The sequence below is a fragment of the Ictalurus punctatus genome, chromosome 14, assembly GCF_001660625.3.
Source record: "Ictalurus punctatus breed USDA103 chromosome 14, Coco_2.0, whole genome shotgun sequence".
Lineage (NCBI taxonomy): Eukaryota > Metazoa > Chordata > Actinopteri > Siluriformes > Ictaluridae > Ictalurus > Ictalurus punctatus.
Window position 1 is genome coordinate 26,303,887 of NC_030429.2, and position 27,105 is coordinate 26,330,991.

Consider the following 27,105-nt stretch of genomic DNA (forward strand, 5'->3'; position numbering starts at 1 on the left):
AGTTCTAACATGTTATTGTTTCTATAGTAACAGCTAATCCATAGGGAATTCGTTTGATCATTTGAACTGGAATCATATCTGAAGATTAAATGGATCCAGACTGAAATTTAACTAGATCCTTAAATAAAACTGACTCCAGCTCTATCCAGACTTAGTGAGATAATCTCTCAATGGTAACACCATTTCTATCCTCCATCGCAAAGTTGATTTATACCACCTTGAATGACCTACCTGATTCTGTTCCATTCGATTCACTTCAATTCAATTCGAATCAATTACTGAGTGCCACGGAATCAGCCGAAGCATTGAAGCTGATATAAAAGCAGAGCAAAAAGTGAAAAGGCTTGGAACACACCACAGACGGATCAAATCCAATCGAAGCCTCTCTGTTGTGTTGATAACAGCAAGAGAAACACGATTACATGACAGAAACGCAACAAATGACTCACATGATTCTGTCAAAGCTCGTGATCTGACGATCTCTCAATGCTCATAAACACCATCAATATCGCCATCTATTTTCCATAACACTTATCCTATAGAGGATCGCAGGGGGGGGCGGAGCCTATCCCAGGGAACTCTGGGCCCAAGGCGGGGGACACCCTGGATGGGGTGCCAAGCCATCTCAGAGTACAATCGCACACACACTCACACACTCATTCACACACCCATTCACACACAACGGACAATTTAGAGATGCCGTTCAGCTTACAAATGTCTTTGGACTGGGGAGGAAACTGGAGAACCCCTGAAGCATGGGGAGAACATGCAAACTCTATCCACACAGGACGGAGACGGAAATCGAACCCCCAACCTCGGAGATGCGAGACAAACGTGCTACATATATTACCATGGCACTGTTAATTCATCAATTAATCAATCGATAAAGTTGTGTGTGCAACTAACTGTTGGAGAATTATATAAAACAATGCAAAATAATAGCATGTGCTGGATCAAGTGTGATTTTAAGTGATTTACATATTAATTATAACTAAGAATATTCCTGCAGCAACATAATAGACTCCTCTTCGATTTACTTCAATGCTTGCAATCTTCTCAAGACACAGTAACCAGGAACTGTTAAGTTTTGTGATTGGATTCAGCTTCATTTTTGAGTCACTTTGGAATAAAAGATACGTATAAGATGTAGAACTCATATTAGATTCTGCATCGAGGGTGAAATTGTTCTGGCTCGGAATGAAAGGGATCCGAATCCAGACTTATCAACACTTTTCAGACGGTGGAGTGGCAGAACTAAAAGGACAATAAATTGAAACACAAATGAATGTTTATAACAGCAATAAATTCACAGCAGAAGCAGAGAGACATGCTGAAATGCCAGCTTGCATGTCTCTCTCTATAACAAACACCTGAAGTCCCCGCTGTCGTGGCCAGACATCTCCTGCAGAGGAGCAATCTGTCACAGCCCTCCTCCTGGACCTGATAAAACAAACACAAGCTCTGGTGCACTAACCTCTGTGCTAACCTCCGCTAACCTAGCTTCACATTACCTGCGAGAGACCGTCTTTCTGTACAAACACACGAAGCAGCGCTGATCTCCAGTGCCTGAGAGTGTCGGAGTGGTGTGATTAAGCAGATGGTTTAGGTGGGTGAATATGTGAGTGTGTGTGAGGCTCATGAACGACTCCCCAGGTGCTCAGTGTGTTAAGGTGTGTGTTCAGCCCATAACTCCACTCTTTCCTCGAGCCAAGTGGAGACTCAGTCAGGAGTCTCGGAGAGCTCATATGAAGACACACACACACACACACACACACACACACTTACTTTGTATATCCTAATTAGTTGTGGGGAGCCTAAATTCAGTCAATATGTGCACACAACAAATTATATGGTACACATACTGCTGCAACTAATCAGAGTGCAGGACCACCCACAATGCCACTGTAACCAATCAGGATTCAGTTCCCACCAAAAGGTATGACTGCAAACAATCAGGCTGCATTCCCATCTCTTAGACCATTGCACCCAGTTGGGCCATAGTTCCCGCCCCAAACCACAGTTCTAACCACATTTCACACCGCAACCAACTGGATTAAAGTTTCAATCCACAATTCCACTGCAACCAGTCAGACAACAGATCTTACCCACAATGCCACTGCAACCAGCTGGACTACAGTATCCAGACAGCAGTACCCATCGTCTCTGCCACTCTAACCAGTCTTGCTTGTCTGCTCCCTGGCCTTGTTTACTAGATCCCTTACCTACATGTTTTTTTCAAGCAGTTACTACCAGAATCAGTTCAACCTCTAATAATCAATTCTTCCCTTAGGCACTGGATATGTGCCTAACCCTTTAAACTAGCAGTTATCAAACCCCTGAGTGACAAACCTGACCTCAACCCCTGTCGATTGTCCAACTATAGGCCAATATCAAACCTCCCCTTTGTTTCATTTGACTTGCTCACACAGATCACAGACACAGGGATTAGTTCTCCGTATACCATGTGCGCTGCTTTATTCTTCTTCACTTCCCTACAGGTACATGGGCTCAGTGCATTAGCGCTACCTATATGCACTCATCAGTACACCCTTTGTCTCAAAGATCTTAGAAAAGGTTGTAGCACAGCAGCTATGCTCGTACCTACGTAGGAGTAATCATGAACTCTATCAGTCAGAATTTACTCTAGGCCTCATTAGAGCACAGCACTGGTCTTCCCGTTAACAGTTTGTAGATGTAGATAGTGACGTCTCCATGCATACTAAGGCAAAGTTTAGAGTTCCGCATGGTTCTGATTTAGGCCCACTGCTTTTTTTTTTCTCTATATATGCAACCTCTGTGTAAAATTATATATATGTCAATACACGATGCAACAAAAACTATTTCATGCATTTGTTCCCTCTAGGTTGGATTATTGTAATGCCGTACTGTCTGGATGTTCCAGTAGGAGCATAAACAAGCTCCAGTTAGTCCAGAATGCAGCTGCTAGAGTCCTAACTAGAACCAGAAGATACGACCATATCACCCCGATCTTATCCACACTGCATTGGCTCCCAGTGAAATCTCACATTGATTATAAAATACTATTATTGACCTATAAAGCACAAAATGATCTCGTGCCACAGAACCTGAGGGAACTTCTGATCTTTTATGATCGGCCATGCCCACTTCGATCAAAAGATGCAGGCTATTTGTTGGTACCTAGAAGAGTGAAGACTACAGCAGGGGGAAGGGCTTTCTCTTACAAAGCCCCACAGTTATGGAACGACCTTCCAATTAATGTTCAGGACTTTTGCCTATATAGTACACTGCATAGAATGGAAGTTATTTACAATCTGGTGTTACCTAGATGAGAATGGGTTCCCTTTTGAGTCCGGTTCCTCTCCATCCCTAATATACGTGAATGACGGACAAGAGAGATGATGATGATAGACAAAAAAAAAAAAAAGAGAAAGAAAGAAATAAGACAGGCGGTCAGACAGAGAGGAGACGTGAGAAGAAAGAAAGGGAAGTGATGTGCAAAGTCTCTTTAGTGTTCTTATTTGCAGGACGGAGCCGGAGTGTAATTTAACGAGGTGAGAGAGAGGGTGCTCATCACGCTAACGCAGCCTCAGCAGAGACGCCCCGACAGAAAGAGAACAGGAAAACATGGGAGTTCAGACGAAACACATTATAAATACCACAGCGCGTGAGACGGAGGGGAAACTCTAGGGGAAAATATCAAAACTGGGCCACAGGATAGCCAGTGAAGGAAGAACGTGCCAGACAAGAAACACATGGGTCACAATTGTGAGATTTTGACTTGTGGAGAAACTGAAGCGTCTTTTAAAGGAACAGAGGAATGTAGGGACTTCCTGTTTCTCTCAGTGTCAGGTCACATTTTCACTAAGACAAATGTGTCCCTCGGCATAGAAAATCTTTCTCATCTCTCTTTTAAGGTCGGCTTTAAAGATGGGAAAGTTTTAAAGCTACAGAGGATCACGATTGTTTCAGTTTAAATGCCATCACAACACACAGCGGGATGTGTGTGTGTGTGCATGTGTGTGTGTGTGTGTTATGGGTTGCATAGACTAGTGAACTAATACTGTCAATACTTACCACTGTGGGGTCATCAAGTCGGGGTAGTGGAAAACAAAACAGCAAAACATCTAGATGATAAAGAAAGCCAGACTGTGCTAGTTTGGAAATTTTTCATATTAGATTACAGACAACTGCACAAGACTCCACTGGGAACTTTATATTTTTAACTTTCTTTTGATTCATAACACTGTTATATAACTTCTGTGGTTAACTGCAGAGGTGTGCATGCGTTTTTTTTTCCCCCCCTGACTGCTGCCAGAGGAATTCCTCATGCATTTTTCCTTGTCCTTTAAAGCTAAATACAATTTAAATAAAGTTGCCACACTGTGCATTCTGTCTTGAAAAGTGCTCTGTGAGAGAGTGTTTTCAGAGCTGTGGGTTTCACAACACTATCCAATCCCACTCAGCTAGTTGAGAGTCAGCTCAGCGGTGCATGCCGGCTCAACGTTCCCAGACACTGAACATGGTGGGAAAACCTCCCAGACACTGTTGTAGACATCACATCATCCATTCAAGGGAGGTCACTGAGTTAGAAGGACAGCTCTGTTGATGGACAGATCTGATGTGCTTTCATGCTGCATAATCTCAGCTCCAGAATCAACAATTTTAGCCACCAGGTTGTCCACATGAGTGTGTTTATTTAGAAGAATTGGTACATTCATGAAATGTAATATGATATACAGATGATATCTTATTGCACTGATTTATGATAAACACTGATGCTGGAACTGTTTGTGGTTGTTAACTGAGCAGCCTTATTTTTTATTATCACGTTTAACTACTGTATGGAAAAGACATCTAGTCGACTATTTTTTAAAAATTATTTTTCCTCAAATAGTACAAATCTGAAGTTTAAATTTATGTGTTATTTCTTTATATCTGCATACGGCATTACCGAGCTGCCATCCAGAGCCTTTTGAGCCATTCCACTGCCTTTCCCATGAACCCCTCCTTGGGCTCCGTCTTGCTGGCCAGGGTGAGACTCCAGGAAAATGTATAAGGTACAAAATCATACCGAAAAGGTGTTGATTATTCCCCACCTTTCCCATCTAGTAATTTTGGGAACTGATTGGACGGGGGCTTTAGGGAGCCAGCCACAAATAAGAAACAGGTGTGCCACAATAATTTGCTCATTCTCCCAAACTCCTTCTGTAGACTCCCACTAAACCTTGCTCCCACCTGCCACACTGACCTTTTCCTCTGCAATCCTGGGCAATTTCATGGCTCTGTGTTTGACCATTTCACATCACATTTAAACCACAATCACAAGCCTCATTCAGAGCAGTTAGTAACATCCCAGTCTGATCAGCGGCCTTACGTTCATACCAAGTCAGGAACATGTGCGTTTCCATCATAGTAAAGTTCAAGTTGATAAATAATTTAAAGGGCACTAGCCGACATGAATAATTTCCATTGCCCTGAAACCCATGTGTTTTTTTTGTTGTTGTTTTTTTGTCTAATTTGTCCTGTTGTGTTGACTTGGATTATTCTCCAGAAGCCAGTAGAGCTTAGACAAATCTTTTCTTGGACAATTTGTTTTCTTTTAAATGTTTATTTAAATCACATACAGAGCTATGAGCCAATTTGTCTGAAACCACAACTCAAGAAGAGTTGACGGTCGTCAGTCCCATTCATTTGCACATACGAATGGGTGGCACACGGTTATCGGACAGACCGTGCTTTAGCGTCACACCAAGAGAATCGGTATCTTTTATACATCAGAGCTATGAAATTTTTGATGGGTTGAGCTCATATGTATTATGGGATAATGATATGTCTGGAGACAATGATAACATATTCAAATGAGTGCATTACAATAAACCCGTCATTTGCATTGAAGCTGGAACTACTGTCAGAACTTCTTTTATAGAAAATTACCCCTTGTTACCACGTTTGCTGTGACAGTTGGCGTTCCTGGTGTTACACGGTGTTCGGCCGCACACCAATTACATCACTCGCCCACCGCGGCGCCCACCCCAACTGTCGTTTTGCTTTTTTATAGTAATCATCTGAACGCACCCGAATGAATCAGAGTCGCAGCACGGATCGGATTTCATTCATCGCGTAACGAGAGTGAGGCGAGCTGACTGACAAGATCATGGCGGAAGATTTCAAAAGTTCTATGTTTAATATAAGCGGGTTTGTCATTGTACTGTTTTGTTGTTGTTGTGGTTACCGGTATTACCGGTGTTGTCACATGTCGAGTAACTGGTGGGAAAGTTTCCTCACCGTCACATACCTGTTTGTTACCAATCAGAATCCAGAAAGCGCCGGTTTGAAATATTAGCCATCTCTGTCCCTTACCGTCGAGGCTACAGCAGACTGATAGCCAGCCTATTTGTTAGTTAATTTGAATAAGTTAACGTTGACAGTGCTCTACATTTGGCAGGATGTTAACACGTGATAGTACTAGATAGTCGGGGTCTGAAAATGAATTGTTCTCGATATGAAACCGCGTGCAAAGTTGGGAAATAGGCCATCAGTTTTGACCTGATACACATCGTGAGAGAATCCACTGAGTATTGGTTGAGCAAAGAGGGAGCCATATTTTATTTTCGATATAACTAAAGACCTAGCAGAGAGAAAAGGCATAGACTTCAGCAATTGACCTACTCAATTCAAAATTCTGAACATTACATGCTTTTTTCTCTCACACTGAGTTGTTCAAATATTCTTATTATTCTATTGCTGTCCTGAAGCAGTGCCGTCATTGTAATGAGGTGACCAGCAGACTCCCCAGAGAGAGGGAGAGAGAGAGAGAGCTGAAAGTAAAATGGCTGACAGTATATGTGTACCTGGCCTTGCAAGGCAGCTGTGCAGCCATTGGTGTGTGAGTGTGTGTGTGAATGGGTGAATGAGAGACAGTGTAAAGCGCTTTGTAGAACCGCTAAGGTTTTAAAATAAAGGCACTATAGAAGTGCAGATCATTTACCATTAATGTGAAGATGAAATGTGGGACTCCATATGACCACGGTGCAATTGTAAGCCCCTGTATCTCATCTACAGATTTCTGGAACCTCATACTGACAGGTTACTGAGGGTCACCCTCCAAATCTTGTTCTTGTTCAGTCCTCGGATCATGACGCTCTATTTATTTATTTTTTATCTAGTTTATGTTGTGCTTAATTAAATCATAACGACAATATCGATAATGGATCAGTTGCATGGAGATCACTGCTAACGTGTTCATCCTCTAGTTCAAAATATCAAATAGAATAGTAGAAAAATCTTTTAAGTCTATAGAAACTGGGGAAAAAAACAGCTCAGGGAGAATTGAGGGTGAATTGTTGGGGATTAAGAATTGGCCAGTAGTGGCATTCAAAGAGGGGCAAGAGTTAGTGGGAATTGGGAACTGGTCATGGTGGCATATGAAGGAGTGGGATCTGGCAAAAATTGGGAGTAGGCTAGCACTGATGTATGAAAGAGCATTGGGAGGAGAACACTGGGAATTAGGCAGTAGTGACTATGAAGGGGCAAGAATTGGTGGGAAGTGGGAACTTGCCAGCCGTGGAGTGTCAAAGGAGTGGAGTGGAATTTCCAGGAATTGCCAGGTGTCCAGTAGTGACTTGGGTATGGAAGTGAATTGTCAGGATTTGGGAACTGACCTGCAGTGGAAATCCACCAGCAATCATTTACAAAGGGAGGTAGGAATTGGAAATCATCAAGTAGTAAGATATGAAGGTGTGTACATTGAGAATGTATTAGTCATGATGTTTAAAAGGGGTGGAATTTGCAGGAAGTATGAATTGACCAGAAGTGATGTATAAATGGGTTTGGAATTGGGAATATGTCAGTCATGACATATAAAGGAGGTGGAATTAGCATCCACCGCCTTAATAACGCTCTTACTGTTTCGTGTTTACCCCCCCGCTTCCCTTGTATACTAGACAAATTAGGAACCTCCTGCTATTCTGAACAATCCTGAACACACCAAGCTTTCAAAAGTTCACGTTTTAATAAGGTTTTAATGATCACTGGTGATAACTGACACTTCAGAGAGATTAGTTGAATTGACTCTTGTCTAAAAGTAAAAATAATTTGATTTCTGTATTTGTCTGAATGTTTCTTTACCCAGGAGCTATATCAACAGTGACACTGAAACAGTCCGTTTGTAGTGCTAGCTGTTATATCTTTATACATAGACACGATTCTGAGAAATGCAGAGACAAAAGTGCAGTTTTTACCCTTTCTTTATTTTCTTATTTTTCTCTCTGTCTGATTCACTTGCTCTGTTGCCTCAAGACTGCAAATCTATTCACAAAGCCTGCCTTGATCAATGGCTTCAGAAACGCAGAGAAACACATTTGGCTGTTTGCCAAACAACTAATACTTTATTTACTCTGCCCCAAAGAATAAATAATGTCACACAGGCCGAGATCTACACCAGCATTCTTTTGTAAGGTCCACGTATGCTATGCCCCAAAGACTGAATGCATCCAAAGCTACATTCAAAGGTATAGTATCTCACAAAAGTAAGTACACCCCTCACATTTTTATAAATATTTGATCGTATCTTTTCATGTGACAACACTGAAGAAATGACGCTGTGTAAAGTAGTGAGTGTACAGCTTGTGTAACTGTGTAAATTTGACAAAATAACTCAACACACAGACATTAATGTCTAAACCGCTGGCAACAAAAGTGAGTGCACCCCTAAGTGAAAATGTCCAAATTGGGCCAAATTAGCCATTTTCCCTCCCCGGTGTCATGTGACTTATCCGTTCTTATATACTCCTTTACCAATAGTGGAGCAGGTAAAGGAGAAAATGGCTTGTAGTCAGGTGTTCATCATTACTAAAGACATTGTACTAAATAATCTATTAATGACGTGTGGACATATTATAAGAGGAGGGTATTATAACATTAAAAAACAACAGTAAAATAAAACAAGAGAGTCAGCCCTCATGCAGTCAGCCTCCTAAATATCTCTTGCACGGAAATTTGTTCTACAGTCGTGTGTGTGTGTGTGTTTATGTGTTTAGGAGGAATGCTTTTCCTCCACAGTGCTGGAGTCAAGTCAGTTTGACACAACCACAAAAAAATGCATCAGCCATCCATCAACGAAATGACCAGCACTCTACATTCCTCTATCTCTCGCTCCTCTTCCCATTTTCTCCCACCATCTCACCACGGTTGACATCTTAAGTGCTGCGAGCGTCCACCGCTTCCCTCAAACTCACCATTAAAGCACACCGAAACCCCTCCACACCTCCCCGACCCCATAAACACTTCACTGAAGAAATGCAGTCAGACAGCGCGACACGGGAGAAACACAAATCCGAGCTGTCGCTGTCTGGTGAAAGAGAGCCTACACTTAGCCGTGTTAGCACTCCAAACCCATTATCAAGCTGAGTCCCAACTACAGGCACAACACTGTAATCTACCGGCTGATGAAAACAATCATCCGCCGGCGGGAAGAAAGTGTTCAGGCGTTCCCTCATTACTGTTAAACGTGCCTGCCTTTTAATCCATTAACCTGCGAAGCTAGAGAATGCTGCAATATCAAAAACATAACATTTTCACAGTTAGACATACAGTAGAAGAGGCAGGACAGAGGGCGTGTCTTCAAATACAACAGAATACAACAGAAAGTAATGATACACCCTCGGGTACACCCCCGATTTCTTTTCCAAGCCCAACCATGTCAAAGTAGTATCCATACAAAAGATTAAAAGAGAAACAAATGATAGATTTCAAGAAAAGTTATTGCGCTCTAGAGACTTCCTAATGTTGTCTGAGGCGTCATGGCTTCCGACGGCTGAGCCGTGATAATCCTCAGGACTAAACACTAGACTTTCCTCAGCTAAGTGAAACGCTTAGGTGGTGCTCAACTGCTTCATGAGATCAGCAAGATACATTGAACAGAGCAGAAGGCAGAAAACAGTAATCAGCCAGTGTAGCATTGCTAAGTCTGGAGTTCTAATGACAAAAGGTTCTGCGTTGTGAGCAAGCTGAAGTTTCCTCAATCATGTTCCAGTAGTCCAACCTAGAAGTTATGAACTCATGTACTAGTTTCTCAGCATCGTCTAGGATTAGTATTATTCTTATTTTCAGGGTGGTAAGTAAAGGGAAATCAAATAATAAACCAGCAAGGGTCTTTAAAAAAATTAAAAAATACACACATGCTAATATATTTATTTTCTGCAAAATCCTTATTGCTTTTAAATAAAGTTGGAAGTTTATGAGATAGAACTATCTAATATATAATACACAGGCAACTCAATCAAATTCTAAACTTCAACATAGATGTAAACAAAACACTGCATTCGAACGCCAGGCTAAAAATATAACTACGAGCAGCGATCATCGGGGTCCAAGCACCGTATCGTTTTGCAGATGATTTCGGCGGCTATTATACGAAATGCCTAGATGCTTAAATCAGACGGATGCATAGAACGGAGAACTACAGTTCTAAAAAATAAATAAATAAATAAATAAATCTGCGCTTTTATCAATATTCAAGAATCAATCTGACTCTACAGTGGATATCAAGGTGGATACCGATGCAACGAAGTCGTTCACAGGAGCACTTATACAAGAACTGTAGCGCTCACGAAAAACAGTCCTATCCAACAGACGGGAACTCGGCGTTTGTGTAAATTTACGTATATGGAGAGTTGTGGGTGTGGCTAAAAGTAAATCAGCTGTACCGTGAACATGCTTGGTGACTTATGACTGACTGACACGTAACAACATATGCACGAGTATGAACAAAATCTCATGAAATGTACCTCTACTGCTTGGAGCCCTAACCAACCTCACTACGACTCTATATTAAACCAGACTACAGTTACTAGAATACACCGTAAATAAGGGAAAAGAAAGCCAGTTTCGTCGGTACGATTGAGCTCAAACCAAATCTTTTATTTTAAAGCGCACAGCGCAGGATGTGACCGAATACATTTGCTCTCAGTTTGACCTCTGCAGGAAATTAACAAGCGTACATCTCTTCAGACAGTCCACGTCTCTCTGTGGACCTGCCCTTTCTTCACGCGGTCCATTCAGAGGAAAAAAACAAACAAACACCTATTTCCAGCACGCTCACACACAGACACACACACACACACACACACACAGGCTTACTTTTGACCTTGGTTACTGTAAGTGTTGTCGTATGAGTCGTACCCTTGGTCATCGTAGGCTGTTCCGTATCCGTCGTCGTATTCCTACAGAGACAGAGAGAGAGAGGGAGAGAGAGAGGAATATGAAACAAATACGCACATCACGAGCGCATTAACTCAGTGTATCAAGTGGATGGAGACAGCAGAATGAAACACACGAGGAACAAAATGAATCAGGTCAACCGCTCTATTTTTTTCTCCTATTATTTGTAATATAATATCAGCGCTAGTCATAATTGAGGGTGCATGCGGCTTTTGAGAGAAAAGTCAGGCAGACATTTAGCTCAAAATGAGCTCTCTAGAGCTTTAATGTCACACACACACACACACACACACACACACACACACACACACACACACACACTCAGTAAAGAGGTTAATCTCCTCCACTGGGCCACTTTAAATATTAATATTCCATTAGCAGAGGAGAAACAGAGAAGTGAAGTGGACAGCAGGACAGAAGACTCGAAAGCATTTTATGACGGCTCATGTCTAACACCAGTCGCAGGGTTTATTTATTTATTATTATTATTTTGTATCCAGTACTGACATCAAAGCTCTGTACATGAGCCAATCATCCGGTACTCCTGTCATTACAGTACCCAGACCTACACACCACACAGCACTTCTGATGCCTCACCACACGGCAGGACGAATCACATTCATCTCCTAAATCAGATTTCTACACCATGTCTGCACCGCAAATTATAAGAGTGCAAATCAAGTCTGTGTGTTTTCATCTGCTATCCATTATATCTGCTTATTATTCTGAGAATGCAGCTGTGTGAGCGGTGAAGTAGTGCCGAGCAGGAAGAAAACTTATCACTGTGGATTATGTTTTCATGTTCATTCACGCCGTTGTGGGAAATTCCCCGTTGTAAAGAAGCACTTCACACAGAATGATGAAAAAAATTTTTTAAAAATCATGAAGTCTGTTGCACTAGTGAACTATTTGACTTTATTTTGGATTATTTATTTAGCTTATATTATTATTTCTATTTATTTAAAATGTTTTATATAAATTTGATTTAAAAAGATTAGTCAACGCCCCCCTCCCCCCCCCCCCTCCCTCAGCTACAGTTCAGTGGCATTACTGCATACATCATTAATATTTAATATTATTTATGAAATATTTATATTTATTTATTTATTCATTATGTTATGGTGACTTTATAATCAGTTTTAGAAGTATTCATTTTTAGAATTTCCATAAAATGTTTAATTTCTCTATTTTCTACGTCCTTCCTCATGCTGTTTTTTTTATTTGCCATTTATCTGTGGAAAGCACCTTGACCTATATTATTATTATTATTATTATTATTATTATTATTATTATTATTAGTAGTAGTAGTAGTAGTAGTAATAGTAATAACGCATACTACTACTACTACTAATAATAATAATAATAATAATAGCAATTTATTATATTCATTTTTTTAAAATCTCTTTATTCATGTATATGAAAGAGAACAGTGAGTGCTGTCCATCATGTGTGTACAGTTTACATCACTGGCTTTATGTATGAGTTGAAGCATGTGATTCTCTTGACTCGTCCAGACTGACGGCTGTCGTGTGGGAAACCATCTCGGATAACGGAGCAAACTCTTAACACTTAAGCGAAGGAAAGTCAGTGGAATCTGCACTCGTTTTACACTGCAATCCTGAACTGTGCAACACTCACATAAGGCATACGGCTGTGGTGGGTCAGTGGTTAAAGCTCTGGGTGACTGATCAGAAGGTCAGGAGGTCAAGCTACCACTGTCGGGCCCTTGAGCAAGGCCCTCAACCCTCAACTGCTCAGCTGTGTAAATGAGATAAATGTAAGTCGCTCCGGATGAGGGTTTCCGCCAAACACTGTAAATGTAATGTAATGTAAAGCGACTCTGATGAATGAGAGCTGTATCCCTAAAAAGATGTAACACAGTTACAGTATGATATTGCAGCCATGGACAGAATAAGAAAGGAAGAGTAACGATCAATCCCGGCGTTTCACACGTCCTCCTCTCGACTCCGCTCTCCTAAAGCCGAATCTGACATCAAAGCTAAGCTGCTCTCGGGCTAAAGCAGGATAAACGGGACTAAAGACTCCGACCTCGCCGTGTTCTCCTCCTTCACTCCGTCTGTCACACTTTCTCAGCTCCAAATCCATTCATCCCCAATTAACATGCGTGAAATCAACCACTCAGGGATTTAGCACCAACACAATGTGAACACACAGAGGACAGAAGAACTGCCTCTCTCTCCCGCACTCTCTCTCTCTTTTCCTTCATCCTGGTGTGATTATTGAAGTTGCATTAACGTCTGATTAGCGGCCCGTGTCTCGCTTTTATTTTAGTGACATTTAAACTGAGCGCACATAGACAAGCTTGTTAAGAGCAGCCACTACACAGGACACAGAGGACAGCTCGGGGGTCAGGGACACATTTTTTATTTTTTTTAAATCTTGCTTTTTTTGTTATTTTTTAAATGGACATTAAGCAGGCGCACGCCTTAACTCACACCGGAAAATTACAACACATCAAAACACACTGAAGGAGAAAATGTGACTCAAAGGTAAGATGACTCTAAACCGGCGTTTCCTGAACTTTTCTCGTCATGCGGCCTCCTTTGGGGATACTAGTTGTCACTGTGACTTCAGAAATCATTGAGAATAAAAGTGAACTCGATGGATTAAAGCCTTGTTTAATGAGAAACTTGTGCACGCTGGACTTCTCCATGGAGATGTTCTGATGCCATTAAAGCTAACTAGGTAAACTGTGATTGGATATCATAATTTAACCATCAACCTGCGTGAAACGTCTCCAACGTCTTCTAGATTCTCATACATTCATTTATTTATCTTCATTAAGCTCGTTTTCCTCATCAGGGTGGCAGTGGATCCGGAATCTGTCCCAGGAACTACGGGCAGGAGGTGGGAATACACCCTGGGTGGGATGTCAGTAATACAAACACAAATACGCAATCACTCCTAGGGTAATTCACTTGTCAGAACTTCCCCTCTCAAGAAGCTGTCTCCGCCCTTTTCCTCTCATTGGTCAGTTCCCTAATGTGTGCACCTGGTCTCAGTTCAACCCTTGATTCGATTTTCTCTTCATACCCGCCTGTCTCATTGAGTTTACTCCTGCATTATCGAGTCTTATTGTTCCTCCCCTGGTTGTTGTCTTGTGCCTGCATTTTGACTGCCTGTGCTCTGACTTCTGTTTGAAACTATGACTATGATTATTGGTAAGTAGTGATACAACGTCTAAGATCTTCCCAGCATTTTCACCACTGGTGAACCAGAACAGGGCCTGAGAACCATCATATTATCATACCATCATCAGTTCATTACCCACAATGCAAAGCTGACACTTTTATGACAGGTCATTCCAAATTCTGACCAGGCTGGGCTGTGTCTCAAATCGGCAACCCACTCTACCACCTGATCCACAGCCGCCCCGGTCCCCAGACTGGACTTAATAATGTGTTGTTCGAGTTCAGGTTCAAATTAAAACTGAGCATGAGAGCAAGACGACGGAAACCTCTCTCCTAGTGAAAGCATTAGCTGAAGAAGCTAAGTGAGCAGGACAGGTCGAGATGGGGAGCGTGCTCATTACATCCAGGTAATTAAGTTGGACATGTGACCATATGTTCCTTAATTAAATTGTCTCAGTTCGATTTTTAACTTCCTGCTCTGGGATTTAGGGTTTGGCAGGACATTCGCCAAACATAATGAGGCTGGAAACATTGTTCAGCATTAAGACGTAGCAAAAACACAGTCGCTATTTAACTGTCTGTGAAGCTGGAGTCAATAATTTATAATACACTGCAACAATTCACGAGATTCAGCTACAGAGACTAAAGAGATCCCAGCGAAGGAGGTGTGGCCTGTGTGATGCAGTTTCAGTGAAGGAGGTGTGGCCTGTGTGATGTAGTTTCAGTGAAGGAGGTGTGGCCTGTGTGCTTAATTTCAGTGAAGGAGGTGTGGCCTGTGTGCTGTAGTTTCAGTGAAGGAGGTGTGGCCTGTGTGCTGTAGTTTCAGTGAAGGAGGTGTGGCCTGTGTGATGCAGATTCAGTGAAGATGGTGTGGCCTGTGTGCTGTAGTTTCAGTAAAGGAGGTGTGGCCTGTGTGATGTAGTTTCAGTGAAGGAGGTGTGGCCTGTGTGCTGTAGTTTCAGTGAAGGAGGTGTGGCCTGTGTGCTGTAGTTTCAGTGAAGGAGGTGTGGCCTGTGTGATGTAGTTTCAGTGAAGGAGGTGTGGCCTGTGTGATGTAGTTTCAGTGAAGGAGGTGTGGCCTGTGTGCTTAATTTCAGTGAAGGAGGTGTGGCCTGTGTGCTGTAGTTTCAGTGAAGGAGGTGTGGCCTGTGTGCTTTAGTTTCAGTAAAGGAGGTGTGGCCTGTTTGCTGTAGTTTCAGTAAAGGAGGTGTGGCCTGTGTGATGTAGTTTCAGTGAAGGAGGTGTGGCCTGTGTGCTGTAGTTTCAGTAAAGGAGGTGTGGCCTGTGTGATGCAGATTCAGTGAAGGAGGTGTGGCCTGTGTGCTGTAGTTTCAGTAAAGGAGGTGTGGCCTGTGTGCTGTAGTTTCAGTGAAGGAGGTGTGGCCTGTGTGCTGTAGTTTCAGTAAAGGAGGTGTGGCCTGTGTGATGTAGTTTCAGTGAAGGAGGTGTGGCCTGTGTGCTGTAGTTTCAGTAAAGGAGGTGTGGCCTGTGTGATGTAGTTTCAGTGAAGGAGGTGTGGCCTGTGTGATGTAGTTTCAGTAAAGGAGGTGTGGCCTGTGTGCTGTAGTTTCAGTGAAGGAGGTGTGGCCTGTGTGCTGTAGTTTCAGTAAAGGAGGTGTGGCCTGTGTGCTGTAGTTTCAGTGAAGGAGGTGTGGCCTGTGTGCTGTAGTTTCAGTAAAGGAGGTGTGGCCTGTGTGCTGTAGTTTCAGTGAAGGAGGTGTGGCCTGTGTGCTGTAGTTTCAGTGAAGGGGGTGTGGCCTGTGTGATGTAGTTTCAGTGAAGGAGGTGTGTCCTGTGTGATGTAGTTTCAGTGTCAGAGGCATGGCCACTGTGTTTAGTATCAGAAAAGGAGGTGTGGCCACAGTGCTTCTTTCTTAGTGAAGGGGGCGTGGCCTGTGTGTTTAGTCTCATTGAAGGAGGTGTGGCCTCTGTGTTCTTGTAGATTTGTTTTAGAAAATCGGTATTGTAATTTTCAGTCTGATCTAATAAAAAAAAAAACAAGTCCGCCCTCATGCTCTACTTTTTACAGACTCTGAAGTGTTTTTTTTTCTTTTTTCCAAGGAACACAGATGTTTCCCTTCATCTTCTTTTCTTTCCATCTCACTGTCTTCTTTATTGACTATAATTATGCTTTCATTGCTTTTCATATTCAAGCTTTGTAAGTGTGAGTACGTGAGTGTGAGTACGTGAGTGTGAGTACGTGTGTGTGTGTGTGTGTGAGAAGACACAGGTTTTACTTTTCCGTCTTTTCATCGTGTGAAAGACTTTTTCCTCTCATGATTTATTCAGGCAGTTACAGTGCAGATGGATGCCACACATGCAGCAGAGACCTGGGGTTAAAAATAACCATGTGAGACCATCTCTGACTGCTGGAGACGAAAGAGGAGGTGATGTTCAGATGAAGATATGTTAATGGAGACACACACACACACACACACACACACACACACAGACTGAGCATGCTACAGTGCTGAGACACACTCATCCTTACTTCACTATCGATATGAGGGAGGTCTATTAACATTCACTGCTGAAAAACACAATAAGAAACCCTCATAGAATTTTTAATGGTTTTAATGGGTGTAATGGGAATTGTATTGGTTTTAATGGAAACTGTAATGGTCTCTTTGGGTCTAGTGTATACTATTAAGAACCAATAATGGTAATGGTAACGCTTTTAATGGTTAGTTAATGGTTTGTAATGGTATTCATAGTGGAAACCATTAGAATTTATGCGATGGTTTCTATTGTTTTTTGACCTCAAACCTTTCTCTGACCGTTGCTGTCACATGCTGTTACTGAATTTCAGGACGCAAGTGTGTGGACTAATGTTTGATGTGTACTGATGGAGTGCTGCGTCGCTGTATGCTGCAGATAAATCTTGCTGACTTTATTCAGTGCTGTGTTTGTCAGAGGGAAAACAAGCCAATCATTGTTCGGATTGCTAGAACTGTTCACATCGAGGTGAAATAGCGGTTCTGTGAAGTGCACAGCGTGATGTTCCGTTACACACACAGTCGGTGTGATTGCTCTCAGTGTGTGCCGTGTCGTTTACATGTAGTGTTTATTAGGATTTGATTAGATCTAGCAGGGCGTCTGAGGGAGCGCGTATACGGGCCATAATTCAATAAGGATGATTTGTGTGGCTTCAGCCAAAAGGGAAGTATTTGTTCCGTGTGTGTGTGTGTGTGTGTGTGTGTGTGTGTATCAGGGTACCAAGCATACCACTGAGGTGTTGTGGGTGGAGCTAAAAATAGTGCAGATCACTGATTGGTCAAATGGCATCAATATAGAATCATCATGATCAGGCAACTGTGATGATAGATGAATGGATGGATGGATGGATGGATGGATGGATAGATAGATAGATAGATAGATAGATAGATAGATAGATAGATAGATAGATAGATAGATAGATAGATAGAGCAGCAGAGACAGAAAAACATTGAGAGATAGAAGGAGACAGTCAGAAAGAGAGAGAGAGAGAGAGAGAGAGAGAGAGAGAGAGAGAGAGACAGAGACAGAGTGGGAGGGAGGGAGGGAGAGACAGAGAGAGCAAGAGAGAGATAGAATGATAGAGAGAAAGCAAGAGAGAGAGAGAGAGAGAGAGGGAGACAGAGAGAGAGACTGAAAGACAGAGAGAGGGAGACAGAGAGAGACTGAAAGACAGAGAGAGAGGGAGACAGAGAGAGACTGAAAGACAGAGAGAGAGAGAGAGAGGGAGACAGAGAGAGACTGAAAGACAGAGAGAGAGAGAGGGAGACAGAGAGAGACTGAAAGACAGAGAGAGAGAGAGAGGGAGACAGAGAGAGACTGAAAGACAGAGAGAGAGAGAGGGAGACAGAGAGAGACTGAAAGACAGAGACTGAAAGACAGAGAGAGAGGGAGAGAGAGAGAGAGAGGGAGAGAGACAGAGAGAGACTGAAAGACAGAGAGAGAGGGAGACAGAGAGAGACTGAAGACAGAGAGAGAGGGAGACAAACTGAGAGTGAGAGAGAGAGACTTTTAAATTTTCCTGTTATTGCTCATTTAGATTCCTCTAAAACTAGAGAAACATAGTGGCGTTATGAAATTGTGTATGAAACAAAACCGAGGTAATAAAATAAACTTGAATTTACTTCCCCCTCTTTCGTACTTCTTTGTAAAAATTAAACCTTAAAACATCTGCATCTACAGAGCATAAAACTGCGCCCAATGCCCATACTTCCCAAAATTCCTGCAACCTTCAAGTCCTTTTGAAAAAAGCATATTTGACTTTAAGTCCAGCTTTAACTAATGCTCTTAGCATTGTTTTCTGCCTCCTCAGTGCCCCCTAGAGCTTGGCCTGACCTATTATGAAGTTTAGTAAAACCACAGATTTTTGCTTTGGGATGTACCTTGGCCCATATACGTAAAGGTGTTCTGCCCATGTGACTTCCTACCCAACCCCACCCAACCCCAACTCTGCACCAAGCTCTAACCAGTGAGAACAACCTGCTTAGTCTTCCACAACGCAAAAGCAAGTGGTCTACATTTTCCTCGTTACCACAGAAGAGACACTCCCTGCCCCTAGTGGGGTCGATGTGTGCCACATGTCTGTTTGTGCCCACGGCCCCATGCACTATCCGCCACTGAAGATCAGCTGTGCGCTTCTCTATGGGCGGTTTGTACAGGGACCTCCAGCATCCTCGTGAGGAAGAGTCCAGTGCCAACAGTTCTGACCAGAGTGACTCCTCCAGTCCAGCCAGAGGAGCTCTGTGCACAACCTTAATGCATGTTTCGTACAGCACTTTCTTAGAGGCATCTTCCAATGTTGTCAGTATCGGTGTTTGGAAGGATAAGAGTGCTCCTTCCTCTCGATGATTCCCCTCTACAGCTGTGGAGATTCATAGAGGCGATGGGGGCTGCTGGCTTTCCCCCTGGTCCTGCCTCAGAGCCTCCCTGAAAAGGGAGAGTAGTGCTGAGACCACCTCTCCCAACAGTCTCTGCATGAGGCGACCCGACAGTACCCTTGTCTCGGCGTACGGTTCGCTAGTTCCTGCTGATGTTCAGCACTGAAGACCAGGCTCTCAGGACAGACTGGTACAATGTTGTCATTCTTGATCTAGTCATAGAAGACCTAAATCACATGGATTCAGTTTGCATAAATCAATTGCATCTCTGACAAGAATGATATTGTCCATTATTGTGCTGTCCGGTATGCAGTTTGTCTGGCTCCTGTGCACTATTGTGTGCATGCACTGTTTTAGTTTTAGTATTTGCAAGGCATTTTGACAAGTCACTACATAGGAGTGCTACAGGTCTCGAGTTCTTCAAGAGTCCCAAGTCTACTTTTTTTGGAAGTGATGACAATGCCGCCCTTGTGCTACTCACTGGTAGCCTTTATTTCCGCCTGCACCGTTAAGACCCTACCCTGCTCTAGCTCTATTTTTCATGAGTCGGTTTTGTTAAAATGTGTTGCACCTCGAGCACTGACATTGGTTCCATGGCTCTGGAAAATTCCCCTTTCCCACCACACTTGTGCCAGGTGGTTTTTTAACCGGTATCTCTTTTTCTGATCTAGTTCATCATAGCTCACTGTTGGTTGTAGCTATACTACCGATGCGATAAATTAGTCAACTTGACTTCAAAAGATCTGCAAAAAGTCTCCTCCAGAAAATCAGTCGTTTCAGTTAATGTGTCGAGCTGTCGATCTCCCCCCAACTGCAGCACACTAATGTCTGAGATGTCGGAGAGGTTGTCTTCGTTCGATTCCCCATTGCTGTCAGAAATCCCCATGCTGTCTGCCCCCCCACACTCTGCTCCCTGTGTGTGCCTGTATTCCTCAGTCCTTTCCACTTCCGTGCCTCTCCCTACAGACGTCTGCACATCTGACCCGTCTTATAGTTTCTCACTTTCTTTTTAACCTTCTCCTCATTCACCATCCACCTGTTCCTCCCTTGTCTGTTCACTACGGTTTGACGCATTAGCCCCCGCAGTGGTTTGGTCAGCACCCTGCCCTCCAGCAGTCTCTGACTGCTCCACACTGCGGCTCGATTTAGCCTGCATCTCTACCCCGTCTCCGCTAGGCCCGGATTCCTCTCTGTCTTGTGTTTTTTTGTGGGCAGACAAAATTTCTGTGCCCAATGTCCCCGCATTCATAGGATTTTCCCTCGTGCCATACTCTGAATGAAATGTCTAGTGTGGATTCATTCAAAAACACGAGAGACGACGTGCTTAGCGGGACCAGTCTCACACTGCTCACTATTTTACCGACGTCGAGACAGCTCCCGCTCTATATCCTCATTATGAATGAATAGGGAATGTTTGACACCATAACTTGTATTGATGTTGCACTCAGCGGTCTGGCGGGATAAAGCTCTCCGCTTACCCTTATTCCGTCTTCGAACAGCTTGTGCACGAGCTCCCTCTCCTTCACAAACACCGCCACGGCTTTGTTCATTCGGGATGCCGACACCATGTTTTCACATCCAATGCACTCTCCTACCGCCAATAGCGCCTGCTTCACCGAGACCTCTGAGCTCACCTCACACCGCACCCTGTGACGAAGTGAGAGAGGCCGGGCTCCGCCGCTCAGCAATAAATAAAATTATTATCGCCACTCGCGTACTATTAATATCAAGCGTTCACGTTCTCACACGCAAAGAAAAAATATTAAGATTAGGAAAAGCTCATTCGCGCTTGCATCACACTCTACACGCCACTCTCACCCACAGACTCCCAGCACACACCAGAGAGAGAGAGACAGAGAGAGAGAGAGAGACAGAGAGAGAGAGACAGAGAGAGAGAGAGAGAGAGAGAGAGACAGAGAGAGAGAGAGACAGAGAGAGAGAGACAGAGAGAGAGAGACAGAGAGAGAGAGAGAGAGACAGAGAGAGAGAGAGAGAGAGAGAGAGAGAGAGAGAGAGAGACAGAGAGAGAGAGAGAGAAATGAAGCATCTGGTCCTTAAAGTGAGTGTTTCATTTGTATGCGTGAGTGTGATGAGGAGACATGTTGTGAGAAGATAAGAGCTGCCCTGAGAGGCCTTTGACACACTGACACACACACACACACACACACACACACACACACACACACACACACACACACACACACACACACACACACACACTCCTGGCTCCTGTCTTCTTTGTAAGTCAGTAAGTTGATCCGGGATCATATCGCAGCTCAGATCAGGAGAAGCCAGTCTGCTGTGTGTATGTGTGTGTGTGTGTGTGTGTGTGTGTGAGTACAGCTAACCCATCAGGCCACACATACCATATTCAAATCCCTTCTTTTCTACCCGTGATCATTACCATGTCTTTATCCTGTAGGTTAGTTCCACACAAATTGTTCTTTGTATGAAGGAGAATTAAAGAGAAACTCGTCATCAGTGTCAGAGGACTCGGATATCAGTGGGACAGAGGACTGCTTGTGGAGAACATTCTGGATCCAGGTGTTTTTAGTAATCCAAAGATTTTCTCAATTCTATGCAAATGTAGAGTCTGACTCTGTAAAGTGGCAAAATCTATAAAAAAATAAATAAATAAAAAAAAGTGGAAAAAAGTCAAAAATAAAAAAAACAAAAAACAATAATAACTGTGGTTTCATCTGATCCTGTCATACATGACCTCTCATTAAACGTGTATAGAGACAATGCGAAGGACAATAAAGCTCAGAAGGAAATAGCAGAGATAACACAAGCTAACACACTTAGCTTGCTTTGAGAATCTGTTAACAAAGCTGGCACGAAGCCTGGCATGAAATGCGTAATTCAAACTTAAATTTCATTTCAAACAAAATAACTGTGTGAGTTGTATAGAGGGCAGAGGATGAACAGTTTGAGTACTACCATTTCTCATCAGTACTAAAAAAAAACTGCTGGCCAGACCACGCCCACAAGAGACAACATTAGCCACTAGAAGTCGCTACATGCTAACAAGAGACAAACTAAAAGCTACATGAGAGACTGAATAGAGGGTCAGTAATCACAGCTAGAGTTCATAAGAAAAAGACTGTGTATAATTGTTGTTCTTGTGGAGTACTGTATGTAAGACGTTGTGTAAAGTGTGTGTGTGTGTGTGTGATGTGGAGGATAACCAGTAGCTTAAACTAGCTTAGCGGGAAACAAAGCACCAATTAAAACATTTACAAAGAAAGATAGCGCGAACTACATGAAACTGACCAAATAAGGAACGTGGGAAAGGAAACGTGTCAGAATGAATGCAGTGTATGGGACACAAAAGGGGTCAGAAGCGGAGCAGATATGAAAGCATGCCCAGTTTAAGGAGTCAAACAGGTCAGAGGATATCGTTAATTGGGAAAGATGAGTATTAGATCAGTATCAAGAGGCTTTAAATTGAATAAAAGAATCCAGACCTGCATCATTTGAGCATAATGTATATGTGTGTTCATGTAACACAGAGGTATCTAAACTGTGAGGGAATTATATGGTGCCTGGGTCAGGGTCGAGATGGAAAATACAAAACATATACGTTTAAAAGACTTATCAGACTCTTTTTAAAATCAGTGTACATTTGTGCAGGTATATCTCTGGAGGCCCCGCCCACTTCCCCATCACAGACTACTAATGCTCATGAAAGATGCAGTGATGTAGCACGCTTATGTTCTGTCAAGGTAAATGGAAAATGTTTTGAGTTCAATGAAAGTGGTAAAAAAAAATGTAAAAAAAGACCCTTTGTGATCCAGGCTGAAAATGTTTGATCTAGGAACTAGGAAGCGGGCCTCATCATCACTTCATGCACTTCCTGTTTGCCAACATCTTGCAAACTTTCACTTACTCTGCTAGAAAGCAATTGGCAGCTGGTACAAACATAAGTGTGTCAAATTATTCACAAATTAAATATGCAGCATCTTGGCAGATGTATTTATCCAAGACAAATCCAGGCTGTTAAAAAGAACGTTCTCGTATTTTCACATCTTTCATCTGATCCTGTAAAGCTCCTGATCTGCACAATGGCTCATTATGAGGTCTAATTAAAGTGACAAGTGTTTCTCGTCGTCCCGGATACAGCGGAGGCCTCCGACGAGCCTCTCAGGTATCAGCCCCGAGCTCTTCAGGGGTTTCTCTATGAAATCTGGTCTGTCTGGCAGGCTGGCCGTCATATCCACCCACCTTAATCACATTCCGGGGGAATTTATTCTGGCCCGGATAAGAGATTAGGAAGACTAGGCTCCGGTTGCTGCAGGTTTAATGAATGGGTAACAGGAGTCCAGGGAGAGGATGTTGGAGAGGAGGAGGAGGAGGAGGAGGAGGAGGAGGAGGAGGTCAAAGAGCAGAAAGAGGGAGATATTCAGGCCTGGGATTTATTCTTCCTGCCAGTATGGAGACACAGAGGGCAGATGACGGGGATTCAGAATGGAAAATAATATCTGTTGTTAGAGAAAACTGATAGCAAGTGAAATGCACACCACACGCCACTTAAAACCAGCCAATAGATGTCTGCGTCTGATGTCGCTACCAGAATTCCTGAAGCGTCACAGATTCAACAACGGCAGAAAAATACACCATCTTTAATTTAAATGGGTAAAAACGCACACGGTAGAACGGACACTAGCATTGCCACCTTAAGTAAGTTTTCAGTTCCATCCATTTATTCTATACACAATTCATTTTATTTTTCGGATGAGACGTTAAACCGAGGTTCTGACTCTCTGTGGTCATTAAAAATCCCAGGACACTTCTGGTAAAAGAGTAGGGGTGTAACCCTGGTGTCCTGGAGAAATTCCCCCATTGGCCCTTATCTATCATGGCCCCCTAATAATTCACATCCCTGGATTGGCTACATCACGCTCTCCTCTCCACTAATAGCTGGTGTGTGTGGTGGGAGTTCTGGTGCACTATGGCTGCCGTCACATCATCCAGATGGATGCTACACACTGGTGGTGGTGGTTGGGGAGATCACCCCCCCACAATGTAAAGCGCTTTGAGTGTCTAGAAATGTGCTATACTGTATCAATCCAAGGAAGAAGAATTATTATTATTATTATACACACGGTGGTTTTGTGGTTAGCACGTTCGCCTCACACCTCCAGGGTCGGGGGTTCGATTCCCACCGTGGCCCTGTGTGTGCGGAGTTTGCATGTTCTCCCCGTGCTGCGGGGGTTTCCTCCGGGTACTCCGGTTTCCTCCCCCAGTCCAAAGACATGCATGGTAGGCTGATTGGCGTGTCCAAAGTGTCTGTAGTGTGTGAGTGTGTATGTGATTGTGCCCTGCAGTGGATTGGCACCCTGTCCAGGGTGTACCCTGCCTTGTGCCCCATGCTCCCTGGGATAGGCTCCAGGTTTCCCGTGACCCTGAAAAGGATAAGCGGTACAGAAGATGGATGGATGGACATATTACTGTTATTAACATGATAAAAAAAAATTCATGTGATTTTTTTGCATGGATCATTTGTTTTTAAATTACATTTTTTAAACACAATTCATTTATTTTCACATATGATTCTTTATACATGAATCATTTCTTTTCACATGATTTTTCTATACATTTACTTTCAAAAAATTATTTTTGCATTAAGGCTTTAGTTTTACATGTATTTTATTATTATTATTATTATTATTATTTTATTTTTTTTACACACGATTCATTTATGTTTACATATGATTACCTATTTTTAACATGATTCATGGATATTCATACAAGATTCTTTACATGATTTATTTATGTTCATGTTCATTATTTACCCATGAACTGATTCATTTATTTAATTTTATATATACATTTAGCTTGTAATTTGCTCAAGTTCACAATCAATTTCAGGCCATAGCATGTTCGAATGCATGTCCACAATGCAAAAAAACAGAAATGTTATCACAGATCTTAGTTATCTTAAACCTATTTCTGGATATTATTACTCATTTCAAGCTTGTAGTGTTCTTATTCTATTAACAGATCATGGCACTACTTTCTAGAAATAAATGATTAAAATGAGTAAAATTATCTGCCAGTAGAACAAATGGCTTGAATGATCTTATATTTGGTTTGTTGTAATCTTATAATAAGAAATACTAGATAAATTTGACCCTATTCAAGGTATTTCCACCTGTGCAGTGCACATGTTTCTCCAATGATCCCATGACGTGTGTGTGATTTTCCTGTACGGAATAAGTGCATAGCCGACTCTAAATTACCCCTCGGTGTGAATGTGTATGTCTATGTAGATGAAATGACTGATCACCCAGAGTGTGCGACATTCTTAACACTAGCTCCATTCTTCTCTAACTCTAGAGATTCGTTTAAGAACGACATGACTCAGACGCTGATTTTAAGCGATTCAGTCACATGATCGTGAATTAAGCGTGTAAAAAGGCAAGCATGCAGGCACGGCAGGGATTTCATCTGTGTAGGAACGAAAGCTTGCTTTGGAATAAAAGCATTCCATTATGATCCTCTTGATAATAAAATAAATAAATAAATAAATAAAAAAACACAAACAGCTCTGGGGAAGTAAACACAAGCTCTCGTGTGTGTTTGCTCGCATGTTTACACGCTCGTCTGTCGAGGCAAGGTTAGCCGAGCCCTGATTTGCATTGACGCTGCTGTATTTATCATTGAGCAGATGTTCTGGAGTGTGTTTGTGTTTGCGAGCTTCAGGTTACAGCAAGCTTTCGGGGACTTCAAAGCGACAAGTTGACGAGGGAGCAGGTGGTGCAGGCTTTGTGCGCCGTGACCTTGGAATGTTGCTGTGCTGACCCTTGAATTACGCCATCAGATGCTGTTATATATCAGGGAATCGGTTCAGATCACCTCCTCCACCTTGAGTTTTCTAAATCGACAGTCAAATCACTGACTTGAAATTTCTGCTGGTCGCCATGGTTTCCTTGCTAGCGCCTCACTAGTCAAGTCTTCACACCTGTGCTCTTTCCATATAGGTCAAAACAGATAATGTTGGCAAGCAACAATTCTAAATGCTTTTGATGATTTAAGCTAACTAGCGGAATGTTGCACTCGGCTACAGGCGGTTACTGCACTAACCACGCTCAGCCAGGATTCCTACAGTCTCAGTAACATTCCTCCAAACATCATCCAGCCATTCATCCATTTTCTGTACCACTTATCCTCGAGGGGGTTGAGGTGGAGCCTGGCGAATATCCGAGTGGACTCGGAGCATGACGCGGGGGACGCCCTGGATGGGGTGCCAACCCATCCAAACATCATGAACCAAAGATGAATTTCTGATTGGAACCAAAAAGAGTCTTGCTCTGCACTCCAGTGAAGAGTGATATCTCTTCATGTCACATTCTGTATGTTTAAACTTAAACTCCATCTTATTGTGTCACCATAATCCACTTTTCTCAGTCAAAGGTCACTATACACTCTGATTCCTCACCCAAAATACATCTTTAAGTGCCTGGCCCCCTTGAGTGGCGCCATCTTCCCACTTCGGAAGATCTTACTAACCCCCAAGCTGATGTCTAGAATCATTAACCACCCAAAGACTTCTTTTCCTTGGCATACTTCCTGTTAAAGCCTCTCACTGGACGGCTAGCATCTTCCCAGTTAGTGTTCAACTATGGAGGAAGCCATCCTGGTGGATAGCTGTCATGTGAATTAGCTAGTGGGTGGGATTTCCTTCATTTACTCATCTTCAGTAAGCACTTTATCCTGGTCAGGGTTGTGTTGAACACTGGACGCAAGGTGTGAATACATCCTACTTGAGGTACCTGAGAATCACATGGGAACCCAAGCTCAGGATTGAACCAGGAACCTTGGAGCTGTGAGGCAGTAACACTACGTACCACATCACAGCACCACCCTGGACAGGAATT

The 27,105-nt window shown here is 42.8% G+C and overlaps 1 protein-coding gene and 1 long non-coding RNA gene across 4 annotated transcripts in view; one reads left to right on the forward strand and one right to left on the reverse strand.

The window, feature by feature from the left end:
• Positions 1 to 27,105, reverse strand: part of khdrbs3 (KH domain containing, RNA binding, signal transduction associated 3) — a 125,356-nt gene that overhangs the window by 18,312 nt on the left and 79,939 nt on the right. For 2 of the 3 annotated variants that reach the window (XM_017484659.3, XM_047159902.2), the window contains exon 7: positions 11,122 to 11,204. In XM_017484659.3, the coding sequence (XP_017340148.1) occupies positions 11,122 to 11,204 (83 nt within the window). The remainder of the gene's footprint in view (positions 1 to 11,121; positions 11,205 to 27,105) is intronic. The other variant, XM_017484661.3, reaches the window with a different exon arrangement.
• LOC128634945 (uncharacterized) lies at positions 14,014 to 21,825 on the forward strand. The gene is made up of 3 exons (XR_008397878.1): positions 14,014 to 14,761; positions 16,644 to 16,741; positions 21,648 to 21,825. It is a non-coding gene; the product is annotated as an uncharacterized LOC128634945 (long non-coding RNA).